The 16,015-nt window shown below is 42.9% G+C and overlaps 2 protein-coding genes across 3 annotated transcripts in view; both read left to right on the top strand.

Annotated features, from left to right (window-relative positions):
- The window catches only part of KIF15 (kinesin family member 15), a 36,770-nt gene extending 30,260 nt beyond the window's left edge, over positions 1 to 6,510 (top strand). Inside the window, exons 30-35 of one of the 2 annotated variants that reach the window (XM_051789178.1) lie at positions 238 to 344; positions 1,708 to 1,780; positions 2,376 to 2,413; positions 4,105 to 4,270; positions 4,639 to 4,770; positions 5,068 to 6,510. In XM_051789178.1, coding sequence (XP_051645138.1) covers positions 238 to 344; positions 1,708 to 1,780; positions 2,376 to 2,413; positions 4,105 to 4,270; positions 4,639 to 4,770; positions 5,068 to 5,151 — 600 coding nt within the window. In that variant the 3' untranslated portion in view covers positions 5,152 to 6,510. Of the gene's footprint in view, positions 1 to 237; positions 345 to 1,707; positions 1,781 to 2,375; positions 2,414 to 4,104; positions 4,271 to 4,638; positions 4,771 to 5,067 lie in introns of those variants that run through there. The other variant, XR_007904772.1, reaches the window with a different exon arrangement.
- Positions 5,323 to 14,615, top strand: TMEM42 (transmembrane protein 42). Its single transcript, XM_051789080.1, is given in 5 exon segments — positions 5,323 to 5,346; positions 6,450 to 6,759; positions 6,762 to 6,775; positions 11,192 to 11,338; positions 12,167 to 14,615. Coding segments are annotated over 5 exon segments (636 nt in total). The 3' UTR covers positions 12,308 to 14,615.
- Positions 14,616 to 16,015: the final 1,400 nt, after the last annotated feature.

Genomic DNA, 16,015 nt, shown 5'->3' with positions numbered 1-16,015 from the left:
AAATGCTCACATCGGTTTTACTGCTGAAACTGTTCTGATTTATTTTAAATCCAGTTTTTAATGCAACTATAAATGGAACAGTAGTGCAGACATTTGCCAGAGAACTGTGCTTGTTTTCTGATAAATAGTTTTGTCTTCTATTTTACTCAGAAACATGTTCAACTGGAAATGAAAACAGGAATCCCAATTTGGTCTTCAAATAAAATGTTTCGAACTTCTTTCTTTTTCTGTGCTTAGGAACAATTAAATGAGTTGGAGAACTTGCGTCTGGAAATGCAGATATTGGTGGAAAACAACAGGAGTTTACAGAGTCTTGTAGAAGCTCAGAGACCAGGCAAGAACAGGTAAAGTTAAATAAAACACAAAAAATCTATCTTAACTTGAAATAATTAAACAAGATAAAATGTACACTGTTTATTTGAAATACAGTCTTACATATTGTTTGTATTTGTGGAGATTGACTCAGACTTGTCTATGAAAACTGTTTACTGGCCTGTAAACTTTATTGCCCTTAAATCACAAATTCTCAAATACAACAAAGTTTTATAAAGGAAATGGAAATAGAATGTAAAATAACTATATGCATAGCCATTCCTGCATATTATATATTACCATATCACTTGTGTAGTTATGGATTCAGTAGATAGCAAATGTCCAAATTAATTCAACACAAGTTTTAACATAGACATAAATGAACTTTTAAAGTTCCAATATAGTATTCACCTTTGGTCTATTCAAACCATAACTCCTATCAGCTAACAGGAGCAGGGAATTGTTACTGCATATGAAATTATATCCCAAGGTCCCAAGTCAGGAATCCAACAAGTGGGGAATATAAAAGTAATGGTTTTCTGTGGAAAAATTGGGTCCAGGACACCTACTCCATAAACTGTGTGAAAAACAAAGCCACAGAATCCAGTGTTCCATGGCAACATAACCATTCTTGTTTTTCTGTGATTCCCGTTTCAATTCACAACACGCTTTCAAACGTCTGTTGCAAACTAAGCAGAAGGCCTTAGAAACAGCATCATCATTCAGTACCCCACCTGATCTGTTCACAAAGATTTTCAGTTACTGAAAATAGTGTGTTTGTTATAATTTGATGCAATTATAAAACTCCTAACCAATTAAGTTCTTTCTTTATGGCACACTACAAGGATAAAGTGGTTCCACTGGCATGTTGCTTTGTGGGTTATTTTAATTGTATGGTGTTTGCTTACTTCCATCCAATGTCATGTTAATCAAAAACTAACAAAATAAAAAGCATTGAAGTCTTCTAAATACAAGAATCTTTCACTTTTAAATACAAGAATCTTTCACTTTCTTAACTGCTGAGTGGTCTTGCCAAATTATCTTATACGAAGGAGTTGCTTTCTGCAGTCAACATACACCTGAACATCACCAACTAATAAAACATTTACCTTAATCGCAAAGCTGCCTAACAAACTGTTGCATTGTTATTACATTTGTAATTGCTTTAATGAAAACAGTAGTTTCTCCATACTCTAACAAAAGGAAATGTGGTGTTCATGGAATGCAGAAGAATATAGAAACCCTTCCAGAGTTGTTTCATGATGTGTTCAGTATTTTGAGTATGAACACGTGTGAAAACCACTACACATATTTACTGGTTTAATCTGGATAAGATGCTTTTACAACTGGTTTCTTCCGTTTATGAGAAACTTTCCTCATTCTTGAATTTCCTAGTGATCAGAAACATCCTGATGTTCAGCACCTCAAAGAGAAAGAGGAGGAGATTGCTGAGGAGAGACTTGCCAAGGTATATTATCATTCTCACGTCAGTTGCTGTTGACCAGCTGTGAAGTATTAACCTGTTTTCTTCTATTTCACAGCAGTGAAACAAACACTGATTTCTAGTGAATTCTAATAGGCACAGCCTGACACTTAGCTCTTAGGGTTTCTATCTCAGCCTGACACAAGTGAACTGGGTGTCAGATGACACAGGAAGCAAAAACAGATTTGGATTGCTAAATCTGACTCATCTCCACAGAGCTTGAAAGTGAAGATTGTGTCACTTGCTAATGTCAGGTCTGTGTCAAAGGGAAGTTCATGTCACAGCGGAGGTTGCCATGGATTTCCCAGACAGAAAAGCCCCCTGTTAGAGCTTTGCTGTGTGTGAGTGGGCAGAGAGGTAGGCTGTGGGTCATTTGTGCTGGCATGAAATGGGAAATACCTGCATATAGTAAAGAGATGAACTTAGAGTGAATATTAGAGATGTGAGCTGCAGAGCAGTAGGATGACTTTGACAGGATCTGGAATGAGATACACAACATCAACTAAGTGATAAATAATTTTAAATATATATCTGTATGTTAAACATTAGGACTGTATCTAATGCTTTTGAACTTTTACAGAATAAAGCAATGGAGGAAATCCAGAAAATCAAAGCAGAGTAAGTCTAAATGTTGTTCCTTGAACTGGAAACTTGTATTAAACTAATTAATGACAAAAAAGCTATATTTAAGCACTAGAAGTCCCAAAAAAGCTATATTTAAGCACTAGAAGTCCAATACCTGAATTTATAAAAGACATAATTTGGAAATGTTTACACTTCTGCAAGACACATTGAGTTCTTACTCTTTCTCATCAGTAGGTGGTAGTAGCACCTATTGCTACATTTACTGAAAAGGATAGCATTATATCAGGACAATAATCTGAAATAGGTAGAACCATAAAAACTTGAATTGGAAGAGCCATTTTTAATTGTTTAAAGTTATTTATGTGTTCAAGTTTTATACATGCAATGAATTCTAAGCACATTCCCTTTCAAATTGAATTGAAAAACTGTTCATTTCTTTATTAGTATCATAAATGTTTTATAATTTTAAATATAATCTAATTATTTTCTTTTTATGCTATTTGTTTAAATTTTTGCAGTTAATCTTGAATAATGAAAATTTTTTATTATTAGAGGACTCCTAGATTGTGTTTGCGCAATTGTGCAAATAGTCCTCAAAATTCAAATGTTTTGCACCTTGGATGGATAGTAGCAAAGAAAGAAAATACTGAACTAGTAGATAAACATTAATTTGAAAATGTTGGTCCTGCTATTCTTTTCCTAATCTGTACTCTTCAGGATTCATAGTGGCTGAATCTTTTAATACTTGAGTTATTTACATTTAATGGAATGCTTTCTACGTACATAACTTCTTTTAAGAAGGAAGAGAGTTTTTATGCACATGGTCATTTCAAAAGTAACTTTCATTAAATTTTCCAGAAACCCCAGTCTGGCAATTAGGGATTATTTTGCTATTTGATGCATTGTGTTTTCATACCTGCTGGTCTCTGAAATACGCTTTATAACAGTGCTACAAGGTCTCATACAAACAAATAATGCACAAAGAAGTAAAATATTCTTTCCTCATTAAGAACATGTCTTGACAAATGTACCAAATGAATACTGTTTTCATAGAGTAAAAATCAGTAAAATAAAACTGATGACAAAAATAATTTAATTTATACAATATTTGAATAGACTTGGAAAATTATTAAAGTTCATATAATTAGTAGACAGGCTGCAAAGTTTGATGGCACAGTTTAATGTTCTGTGAGCCTTACAGACATCTTGTCTGCTGAAAATGTGTTAATCCTATCCAAACTAGTGGTCCTTCTGTTACCAGGCCAAACAAGCTCAGGCCATCAGAGCTGCTCAGAGATGTTTCTGAACAACAGGACCACTGGGGGAAAAGTCACAGACAGACAAGCAATTTAAGGGAAACTTGAAGAGCAGCTGAGTTTAGCTGGAAAATTTACATTCCTTTGGTGGATTAATTCAAAGTGTTCTTGTAGGTGAAGCTTCTGTTTCTGCTTTCTCCTCAGTTGAGTTATATATCCTGGATTGCAAACAGTTACCAAAGAGAAGAGCATCTCCAAAACACTGCCTAATTGATAGTATCAAAGACAAGAGCTGAGAAGCAGAATGAAATTTTTCCTTCCCTTAACACTAAGTTCTAAGAAAAATATATTGTCTCAGAAGGACACTTTTAAAGGAGCCTCCCTCCATGTCCAAAACTGACTTAGTAATTCACTTATATGCCATTTATATTGGTTTTAAAGTTTTTTATGCTTCTTTTATATTGGCAGATTAGAAGAGACCAAAAATATCCTCAGAGTCCAAGAGAATGCCTGTCATCAAATGACTCTGGAGCTACAACGAACAAGAACTTTAGAGCTCAAAGCATTTAATGAAAAAGAAGAAATTAGATCAAAACTGGAGGAAGCATATGAAGAAAGAGACAGAACTGAAAAGGTTACACATGTATAATAATTTTTTTTTGTCTTTACAGTAAAATCTTATTCAGCAGAGGTAGAGGTCTTACAGTTTAGTTGTATTTGTAATATTATTCTCTGCACTAGTGGAAGTCTGGGTACAGAAATCAGTGTTGCAATTCATAATACAAATCAATTAGTGCTCTTTTTTGACCTTTAGAAGGATCTAACATAGTATCTAAGGACACATAAGACAAATACGTATTTCCTGAATGAACCAACTCTTGCATCATATCTTACAAATAACTTAAATGTTAGTGTGTTTGTAGCTCTAAGAAGCCATTTCTTCTGAAAAGAGAAGGAGAGGCTACTGCTAACAGATACACAGTGTATTTATATTAATTACAGGAAATAGAATTGCTGAGGAAGCAAGTTGACTCTCTTGCTGAGGAGAACGGGAAATTACTTGGTCATCAAAACCTAAACCAGAAGATTCAGTATCTTGTGAAACTGAAGAAAGATAACGCGAAACTTACTGAGGTAAGTTCCAGAGTAGAATACAGATGAAGTCATGGCTTGACATAGAAGATGTCAAGCTTTGAGAATGAAAACTAAAATTCTTGCTCTTCTTTGGAGAGCAATAGATTTTATGCAGTTCAGTAAGTCATGGCTGGTCTGTCTCCTCGCAGGCCCCAGACAAGGATCACCCTGTTTTATTTCCCCAAATATATAGTGTATAAAATACTTGAACAAATATAGATACTGCTTATTTAGAAATATAAAAGACGTGAGGATAATTTCCTTAATATACCCATGCTTTTTTTTTCTGTTTTACAGGAGACTGAAAAACTACGAATTGAAAATGCTTTTTTGAAAGAATCAAAAAAATGTGACATTTGTAGGCATTATGATCAGCTGTAATGACACAAATAAAACTGCAGAACCATATTTTTAAAGTGTACAGAAAAAGCAAAAGCCATTTGTCAAGCTTGACTTTTGCTGTGGTCCTGGAATAATCAAGTATTTTAGTTCATAGATTTTTTTTTTTTTTTTTGCTGGTAATAACTCTTAGTGAAGAATGTTATACCAGCTATGCGGGCAGCTTCCAATGACATAGTAACACCTTTCTGTAATTTCCAGTTTCCAAAACCGATTTTGTATAGGTGCTGGAAGATACTTCCTTGGAACTTTTGTACCTTGCCAAGGAAAAGCTTTCTTACTGGGAACACACCTGGATCTTTGTTTCCTTTTGTGCTTTTATTCAGGTTCCTACCTCTTCTGAAATGCTACATTTTCCACCAGAGCCAAAATTTTAAAAGCACAATTTCTTTGTGATTATTTCTTTAGCCAAACGTAGGGTGATTTTACTGGGTTGTTTAAAAATAGTTTTCATACTGAACTTTGTTCAATACAGCATAAATGTGAATTTAGTAACAGCCTTGTAAATAGCACTATAAATATATTTTGCCTTTCTGTTCTTTCTTTATATGAAATTAAAATGCTTTTTAACCCTTTTTCCCCCTATTATGGACTTATAGTAGACTTCTATATTAGAATTGTAGGAAATTCCAAGTATTTTGCATCCATTTTCTTATCAAACAAGTTAATGTTATGAAAGAAGCTGTGAAAATATGCAGAACATTTTAGGAGTACAGCAGAAGTTCACTTAGTTGCACTTAAGATTTATTGCAGATACATGAAATGTTTATTAGTGGATCACAAAATGTTGATTTATATAGCAATATCCAACAGGCTTTTTTTTTTACTGCCGGTAAGCCTATCATTCTAGTTTTTGGCTACTTCATACAGTATTTTTTTTGCCCACAAGTGCTGGGGGAAAATGGAACAAAGCAGAAGATGTGTGTCTGATAAAGGGCAGGATAGACCTAGTGAGTTTCTACATGACTTGGCTGAGGGGAAGAATTTCTACCAGCTTATCTGCGCATTTTAAAGTCGCCTAAGTTCAAGCTCCCACTTGAGCTCTGATGTAAAAAGCTGACCTTAAATGGGGTAGGTGTTTTGGTTTTTTTCCCTGTAGACAATCTAGATAGGATCAGACCTAGAGGGGTACATCAAGGACAACACACCTGTTGTCCCCTGCGTGCTTTATTTGTTACTGTCATGTTGTAGGTTTACAAATGTCCCCTTCCTGTCTGTTTCTGGACTATTTCCATGTAGGCGGCTTCTGCCCTTTTCTGTGTTGTATGTGGCTACGGTAGGACCTGCGTTGTTCTCCTACTCCCTCCTTTTGTGTCTGTTCAAATAAAGCCTTTGTACATAAACGAACACTGCATACGTGCATTCTTCACAAACCCCCCATCCGCTCCCGGCCGCCCCTGGTCTCTCGGAGCGGGCCCGCTCGTACTCGGGGCGGCGCTGCGGTGGCCGCGCCCGTGAGGCGGCCGAGCGGGCCCGGCGTCCCCGCCACGAGGGCCGGCCGGGCGGGCGGCGGGGCCGCGGCGGCGGCCGCCGGGCTGCTGGGGGCGGCGGCGGCGGCCGCGGCGAAGCTGGCGCTGGGGCCGGGCGGGGAGAGGCCGGCGGCCCGGTAAGGAAGGAGGGAGGCGGGGCGGGTGCTGTGGGTTCCCGTGCAGCCGCCCCCCGGGCGGCTCTGGGCGTCACGGCTGCGCTGGCGGGAGCGCGGCAGTTCTTCCTCCTGCGCTCCCAGGGGCTGCCCTGGATTTCTAGGGATAGCGGGGCGGTCTCGGAGAGCGGAGCGCTGAGTCAGCCTTGGAGGGCTGACTAATACGCGCTGTCGACGTAAACGAGGAGCAGGGAAAGGGAAGCGAGGCCACTGAGATGTAAAGACAACAAGCGTGGTACGGGAATGCCCCAGATCAAACCCAACCCTGCATTTGCAGTAGTTCTACGTCAGTGTTACTTTAGAAGCAGGATGTCAGTACTCTTTAGTATTAAATGCTTGTTCTTAGTGCACTGTTTTCTAATAACATTACTTTTCTCCGTCTTATTCTCTCACAGCTCAGTCCTTACCAGAGCAGACAGGTGGAGCCCTTGATTTCTACTGTGCTGCTCAGCTGATCCTTGTGTCTTCGTTGGTCGTGATCTTTATCGCCGTTGTGTTTTTCAAACCTCCTTGAGCTTGAGGTTACATGGGACTGCTGTCCCTTGACCCCAGTAGCAGTGTCCTTACCTACAGGAGTGAACTCTGGCACAGGCACAGCAGAGGTGGGGAGGTACACGGGGTTGCATGTGAGTGGGGAAATGCTGAGGTAGGCAGCCTACGCGTCTCCTAAAAACACATTGGGGAGATTAATTTCGGTATAGGTTGTTACTCATATGGCAAATGTACATTTGGATTTGAAACTAGAGCTGAAAAAATCCAGCCTTGCACCAGGAAGAAAAGAAAATCAATCCGTGTGATTATTAGAGAGGGTTAAAAAGGCAAAAACCTAGCACCTGCCAATCCTTTTGATCTTTTCTGATAGATCGGAAAGGGTGGCAGAAAGGAAAATAAAAAAATTTAAATCCTTATACTCTTTCCAACCCCTCCACCCCCCAGAAAAAAATCCCCAACTTGTACTCTGCACTGACAGAATACCAGAGCATGGAATTACTGCAAATGTTGACAGCATCTTTTCGGAGTATTTTTCTATGATGAAATTTCTAAAAAATATTGCGTATTTGTTTGGGGTGGGAGGTTGGTGCTTTTTTTTTTTTTTTTTAAGTGTTATGACAAAGTGTCATGTCATTGATGTGGAGTGTTGCCAGCAGATCAAGGGGGATGATCCTTTGCCTCTACTTAGCCCTAATGATGCCACACCTGGAGTTTTGGGTCCAGTTCTGAGCTCTCCGGTGCAAAAAAATAGATGGAGCTACTGGAAAGAGTCCAGCAAAGTGCCATAAAGATGATGGAGACACCAGAGCATCTCTTTTATGAGGAGAGGCTGAGAGAGCTGGGACTGTTCATCCTGGAGAAGAGAAGGCTCAGGGGGGATCTCATCAATGTGTATAAATACCTGCAGGGAGGGAGGGTGCACAGAGGATGGAGCCAGGCTCTTTCCAGTGGTGCTCAGTGACAGGACTAGAGGTGATGGGCACACCCTCAAACACAGGCAGTTTGCTCTGAACATCTAGAAGCACTTTTTCACTGTGAGGGTGACCAGGCACTGGCACAGGTTGCCCAGGGATGTGATGGAGTCTCTGTCCTTGGAGATATTCAGACACTGTCTTGACATGGACAAGGACAGCCTGCTCTAAGGATGATGAGGTTGGACCAGATAAACTCCAGAGGTCCCTTTCAACCTCAGCCATGCTGTGATTCTGTGACTGTTTCTTTTTTCTGGGTAAATTGGTTCCTTCAGTTTTCAGGTCCATTCTAGGTGACAATTAAATTAATCAGTTTAGCTGTAAAACTAGCCAGGTTTTATGTAGATGCCGTAATCTTCCTAGTGGCTTAAATTGTGGAGGACTATAGACACTTAAGAGTTTCAGAGGCTCCCTTTGAATCCTTCATGCTTGCTGCAAAGGCATTTCTGCAGAGCAGCCACAAGGCAAAAGAGATTGAAGGAGTTTTGTGTTTAAGGAAGAGCTACAGAAGTCTCAAAGTATAATAGCAGCCGTCAGTTGTGCAGCGTGGAATATGCCAGCAAATATTAAAAGTGTATTGATGCTTTTAAGAGCTTATGATGTAGGGTAGCAGGATACTCAACAACAGCACAAAGAGGGATTTCCTGGCCAGAAGGATGTGTTGGGATGGCCAAGCATGAGAGTGACCTGACCAGGAGGGGTCATTTCACTTGAACAAAAGTTTTACTTTGCTTTCTCCGCTCCCCTGTCAGTCTTCATCTAAAATTACTTCTGCCACTTCAGGAGTAATTCTGGATTATCTGAAATGTACACTGAAATTAATCTATGCTTAGAAAAGCAATCAGAACAGTAATCCTTGACTCACTGGGGTGGCTCAGCTGAGTCTTTAGCTGGGGAGGAATTTATATTTCCCCCCTTCCTTGTGGGGAAGGAAACACGTGGGGATGTTCCTATCTCTCCGTCTGCATGCCATTGGGATGACCACTGCCCGAGCTGCAGAGGGACTTGACCTTTCTCTGATAAACCTTCCTTCTGGGCATGTGCCACCTGCAGAGCATACTGCTGCTGATTTCCCTGGCTCTGCAAGAGAAGATCAGAATAAAAACCTTTGGGTTCAAGATCACTCTTGAACATAGCATAGTTGCTGTGATGGTGGGAGCCAGCTTTGTTTCACCACTGATAGTCTCACAGACTAATTCCAGTCAGGCAATACCTGTGGAGGTCTCTAGTCCAACCCCTGGACTATGGAAATATACTGAATTTAGGTGAAACACAGAGAATTGTTTTGCCCTCTCATCTCTTTACTCCCAGATCTGCCTACCCACTAGAGATGTGTGGATGTACATAACTGCCCCTAAGGTAAAACTGTCTGGTAATAGAGGCAGAGGATGAAACTGGGAGGCAAACCCTATCCCATGGAGAGCCATAACATGGCAGAAGTTTTCGTCCTCAGAGGAGTGGTAGTATCTGGGAATGGTTGTCCCTCTTATCTCTCCCTACATTGTTGGCCAGGGTGGATAGGAAAGCAAGGGCTTCACTGGTGGGAGTGATATTGGATTTCAACTGTTGCCCTTATCAAGTTGGAGACCTTTGCCACAGGTGGGGCAAAATGAGACCACACACCTGCACTGTCGCTCTCTGGAATGGGGTTAGCCTCGGAGAGCTTGCGCCAGCCATCGAGCAGAGATTTGCTTTGCAGTCTTTTCCTGTGCACTTGCAACATCGCTTGCTTCAGAAATCCCTGTCTGCTTGCAGTATATAATTTTTTTCTTTTGAGTGGGAGCAGAACACAGTTGGTGGCCCCCATTGATTTGAGCAGCTGGTAGGGGGCTGCAGTGCAGCCATTCCCATGGGGCAGGTACCACTGCTTAGCTGTGTTTTTTGGTGACTTCACACCTACATTTCTGTCTTCTTCAAGACGAATCCCACCATGGACTGAAAGGTGACAGGCTGTGAAGCCATGATTGCTGCAGGCTTAGACAAAGATTTGCTTTCCTTTGCCCTTGTGTGTTCCCTGAGCGTTTGTGAGAGTCGTTTTCTGCCCGTGATCTCCCTTGGTGTCTTCACGTCAACTACATGGTATCCAGGGGCTGGGAGATGGCCTCAGTAGCTTAAACTAGGAGGGGGCAAGGGAGACTGTGAATGGTGAGGACTTTTTAGGCACAACTGTGCCCTTTTTTCAGACTGAGGCTGTTACATGTCTGGTGAGATTGTTTAAGGAGGGAGGTCTTTCTTGAGGACCTAATTGGCCTTGACAGCCCTTGAATTCAGAGGTGGCTTTGGTGCTGCTAAATGCTGGAGTAGAGACCTCTCAGTAAATCTGCTCTCCAGTGAGTGTGCAAGGTAAGGCGTGAAGCCCCTCAGCTCTCCCTTTCATCACAAAGATCTCTGCTCTGCCCTCACTGCAGCAGTAATGCAGACCAGGGAGCTGGTGAGGACCAGTGCTTTGGGACCATTGGGGTCTCAGTCCAAATTCACAACAGTTAGGTCCTGGACCCCACACAGCGCCGGCATTTAAATCTTTGGTATTTGTCCCTGTCAGTTCTGAATTTCACCATTTTCTATACATCTGTATATGTATAGTGATAAGTAAAGGGCATATCCCTGCATTTTGCGTCCACCACATCATGAACTGGAGAGTGTTCTGAAATTTGGCTTCTGGCATAGCAGCTGCTGCACGTTGTCCTAGCGCTTCCTAGCCTATAGTCTGAGGCTGAACTCACAGCAGGACACAACGGGCTCACACTCTGTCCAGGGCTGTTTCCTCATTTCCATTTCCTTCTGTGAGTTATATATTCACCTTCATTTAATAGCAGCTGTAATTCAGCTTCAAAAGCCCATGCCGTTGGGTTTGGCTCCAAAGTGCCCATGAATCAGTGAGGTGAAAATACACAGGCTTTTCATTCTTGTCTTACAGCTGCCAGTGCTGCTTCGCGTCAGCTGTGTTGGCTTGGTGTTTGCGTGCAATGCGGTGATGTGGACAGTCTTTGCAAAAGCCTTGCGACTCTCTTCCTCCTTGGCTGCTGCCTCTGTGACAACGACAGCCTCCAACTTCATCTCTTCGGTGAGTAGATCCCTTCCCCAGGCGCTGAAGCCCGAGGAGCACAGCGATGTGAGAATGCTCACGCTGGCTGCCACTGGTCTTAGCTCACCTCCCAGCAGAACCAGCATCAGTGGACACAAAGGGAGGGTTACAGGCAGACATGAAATGATTGCATCAGGCCCCAGCTGCTTTGATAGTTGTTCATGGCAGAAGCGGTGGAACTTTTCTGGATGGTGCAGGAGGAGGAGCACTGCTGCCCAGCATGGTGCCTTGCAGCAGCTGTACAGCTGAACTTTAATAACTGCCAGTGAGAGCCAGAGCCAGAAGCTTTGCTTTGCTTTGTTTTGCTTTTCCTTTGCAACACCTCACCTGTGACAAGCCAGTCACCCTAGCTGGGTGTGAAGATGCACCACCGCTAGTGACAGCAAGAGAATCTTTGACCTGCAGGTTTTTCTGCTTGCTTTTCACTCTTGGCAGCAGTCCACCTTGTTTCTGTGCTCCAACTGGCAGACAGCTCATGGTGGTGTCCAAGAATCGACTGGAGTTGCCCAGTCAACAAGAGATTTGGCTCCTGAGAAGTGATGGGAAGGCAGCAAAGCACACATGCATCTACCAAAGTCCTGCTTTGGGACCACAGGATAGCTGCGCTTCCAGGCTGGATGGCAGAGTCAGTCATTTCCAGCATCACCCGCAGCAGCCGTTTCTGTTGGTCACCCCAGCATGAGTTTCCTCAAGCACATTTTTTTCCCAGGGCTGTCTCTCCCAGTAGAAGTTCTCACAGCTCTGGCAGTGCAGGAGGCTTTGGAGCAGCTCAGCCCAGCAAAGCTTTTTGTCTCTCTTTTCCTTCAGGCAATCCTGGGCAAACTGCTCTTCGGGGAGACGTGGTCGCCTCTGTGGTGGGTCGGCCTCTCCACTACACTCTGTGGGCTCATGCTGCTGCACACAGCTGCGCCCCAGCTGGTGCAGGTCCCAGCAGAGAAGAAGGAGTGAGAGCTGCTGGAGGGGGCATGGTACCATGCTGCCCCTCTCCAGCCTGTCTCATGATGGCGTCCCCAGTGCCCACCGACCTTTGAACACGTCAACCATGGACCTGCTAACCCCTGCTCACTTGCTGACCCTCTGACTTGCAAAGTCACCTTGATTGCATCTTTCCTGGCAGGTTGGCAGTGTTGTGGTGGCAGTGACAGCCTCGGAGGGAGCTGATCCACTCTGAGTCAGTATTGTGAAAATCAGGGCCGGAGGCTTATCAGCTGCTCCTCCTCTTCACACCCTGCAGCTGTGGAGCTTTCCCAGTTCAGGGAAGGCTGAAAGTAAACATAGTGGCTGTGGAAGGTGCCTGTGCATTAGTACTTTTCCGTAAAAGGATCTATCCCAAAATAGAATCAGAAGTAGATGCTGAAGGCAGCTGATATTTCTGTTCTGCTGTTCCTGACTTTCCTGTCTGTTGAAATGGCTCCATGCCTGCTGCTGCCTATAATGCTGTGGAGCCTTTCAGCAATTCCTTCAGCTTCCTCTATCATTCACATACACCTTTTAACTTGCAATTTGTATCTGACACCTTTAATATTCACTTACCCATTCCTGACATCTTACTCATTGTAAGATTGCTGCTCTTTCCTTTAGACCCTTAACCAGGATGGGGTTTTGCTCACCATTCCTACTGTGTGTAGGTCTAACAGTAATTTTGGTACAATACAACAGGCAGCATGTGAAGAGTCAGCTGCTTTCACTAGGACTGTCCATGTTCAACACATCCCCCATCCCACTGAAGCTGACAATTCTTTAGTGTTTGGTAAAATGAATTTTCTCAAGCAGTGGTTTTTTTACACCTCTGATGCCGATTCCCATTCATGCAGTATGATCAACTACATGACTGGTATCCAGATATCTGCTAAATTTGGCATCAGTGATTACTCCATATTCAGGTGTCGACATGGTGAATGTGTCATGAATTATCATTTGTAAGATATCAGCCCACTTTTTTTTTTTCTTGGAAATTTTCTGTAGTTGGAATCCTAATTGAGAAATATAATGATGCCTGTAAATGTATGCATCATTCATACATTTCAGGCATATCACTTGTTTCCTCTGGGCTTGCTAGGTTGTCTCTGTCTTCTTGTAACCACAGAAAGTGAGTCATAGTTGTGGCATGTGCAGAAAACCTAAGGACACATTTCTGTAAGCCTCCATATCAGAACCTGTCAAGTCTATCATGACTGGCAGATCTGCCGTGTCAAGCAGGAGCATAAAATAGACTTGTGGATGGAAATGCCATTGGAGTTGGGTTCATGCCTTTTTCTTCTTTGTAACAGAAAGAAGGAAAGTCCCCAGAAGAGGTCAAGAGCTGTTTGCTCCAAGCCCCCTGCTTCAGGAGACCATCGTAGCTCACCACATGTGGCAACCATGTCCCAGGAGGGGCAATGCCTTTGCCTTTTACACTTGTGTGCTCCTAAGTCTTCTCCTCAAAGAGGGGAGAAGCATATATGGTGGGGGAGAGGGCAAAGTGCTCTGAGTGCCTTTCCTTCTTACCAGCATGGGTCTTCACCCTTGAGAAGCAGAACTCTTTGGGTAGCAGCTGTGATAGAGTGGGACACATCCAACCACCTGGGAAGCTGTGACTTGACACGGTCCCTCATAGTTCTGCAGACATGACAGCCAGGAACTCTGCATTTCTAAGTACATCGGGTCTCCTTAGATATTCATACACGATGGAAAATTATTGAAGTCTGATAATAACCCTTGTTATTAACTTCCAACCAGCTGTAAGCCATGGCTGCCTTCATGCAAATGGCAGTAGAAGGACCAGACTCTCTGGTTAATTTGGCTGGAGCCCCATTTCTTAACAAGCCATTTGGAAAGTTTTTTAACTGAAAACTGACATTTCTTTATTACCGTCATTGTTGGAGATCAAGGTTTAGGAGATGTTTGCTCATGTGCAGAAGGTGTTGGCAGCACTTTACTTGGGGATCCTCACGTTTAGGACAGATAAACGTAAACTGGGGCTGTTAATTCTGTCATAAATATTTGAAGGCAAGAGCAGAAGCGAGTTTTCCTCCAGTTCCCATGGGAAGAAAAGATTGCCGAACAGGTGCGTTTTATGGCAGAATCTCCCTCCTTTGTGTACACAGGGCTTGACCTACGTCTGCCAGTGGGACCAGGGCTGCAAGGAAGGCTGCAATCACTGCGTGTCAAAGCGCTGTGCTTCCGGTAAACAATTCGTGTGTGATCATCCAAAATGCCTCTGGAAGTCACCTCAAAAAGGAGCACCAGCATTTTCAAAATAAAACAGTGTCCAAAACTCAGTGGCTGAAATTTATTATTTACAGATATTTTAAACCACACACATGAAAAAAGGTGATATGAGACTAGTGAGTGAGATAGGTTTGACAAGTCAGTGATTCAGATGTGGTGGACTTTTTAAGGTGGCTGAAGATCATGGGCAACTCTAAGACTTTGGTTTACCAGGGCAGAAGGTGGGTTACTCTTGTGTGAGAACTACAGTATTGTGCTTGCATGGAGTTTTTGCACACTTTGTGTTTTTAGAGGAGAATCTTGGGCACACGTTTCCACTCAAATTCCAGCAAGATACACTTCTATTTGCACATCTCACAAAAATACATTTTTGTTTGCAATGCTGTATACACAGCATTGGTGGATAGGGGCAAAGCAACTAACATTGTTTACTTGGGCACATACAAAACATTACACACTGTTCTGTATGAACTGGGGAGACGTGTTTGATCCAAGGCACACCTGCAAGTTTGGCAGAGAAGTGATTAAGACCAGCCTGATGGAGAAGGACTTGGGTTGATGAAAAACTCAACATGAGCTGGCAGTGTACACTTACAGCCCAGAAAACCAACCAGATCCTGGACTGCTTCAAAAGCAGCATGGCCAGCAGGGTGAGGGAGGTGACTTGCCCCCTCCACTCCGCTCTTGTGAGACCCCACCTGGAGTACTGCATCCAGCTCTGAGAACCCCACCAAAGGACATGGAACTGTTGGAGCAAGTCCAGGGGAGGGCCACGAAGTTGATATGAGGGCTGGAGCACCTCCCTTATGAAGACAGGCTGAGAGAGTTGGGGCTGTTCAGCCTGGAGAAGACAAGGTTGTGTGGAGACCTCATAGCAACCTTCCAGTATCTGAAGGGGACCTACAGGGAAGCTGGAGAGGCACTCTTTGTCAGGAACTGCAGTGATAGGACAAGGAGTAATGAGTACAAATTGAAAGAGTGGAAATTTAGGTTAGATATACAGAAAAAAATATTTTCTGTGAGCATGGTGAGGCACTGGAACAGATTGCCCAGAGAAGTTGTGGATGCCCCATCCCTCGCAGTGTTGAAGGCCAGGTTGGATGGAGCTCTGAGCAACCTGGTCTAGTGGGAGATGTCTCTGCCCATGGCAGTGGGGGTTGGAAGTAGATGATCTTTAAGGTCCCTTCCAACCCAAACCATTCCATGATTCTCTGATCTCACAAGTGCTGGCTGTAATGAGTCTTTTTGCACCTTCCCCGCATTCTTGAACACAATCCTAATTTTTCAGCATCTTGTTCATCATATTTTCCTCAAGCAGGGCTATTATACCAGGTCATTCTTTAAACAGTAGAAGAAGCAGGTGCATGGTTAACAGGAAGGCTCACAGTGACACTCATGAAGATTGAAGTAAGTGTTCTTGAATTAACAGTGGAAGTGTTTTAAAAA

This window comes from Manacus candei, unplaced genomic scaffold, assembly GCF_025592945.1.
Source record: "Manacus candei isolate 608988 ecotype Guabito, Panama unplaced genomic scaffold, ASM2559294v1 h1tg000026l, whole genome shotgun sequence".
NCBI lineage: Eukaryota > Metazoa > Chordata > Aves > Passeriformes > Pipridae > Manacus > Manacus candei.
This window is presented reverse-complemented; position numbering and strand designations above follow the sequence as displayed.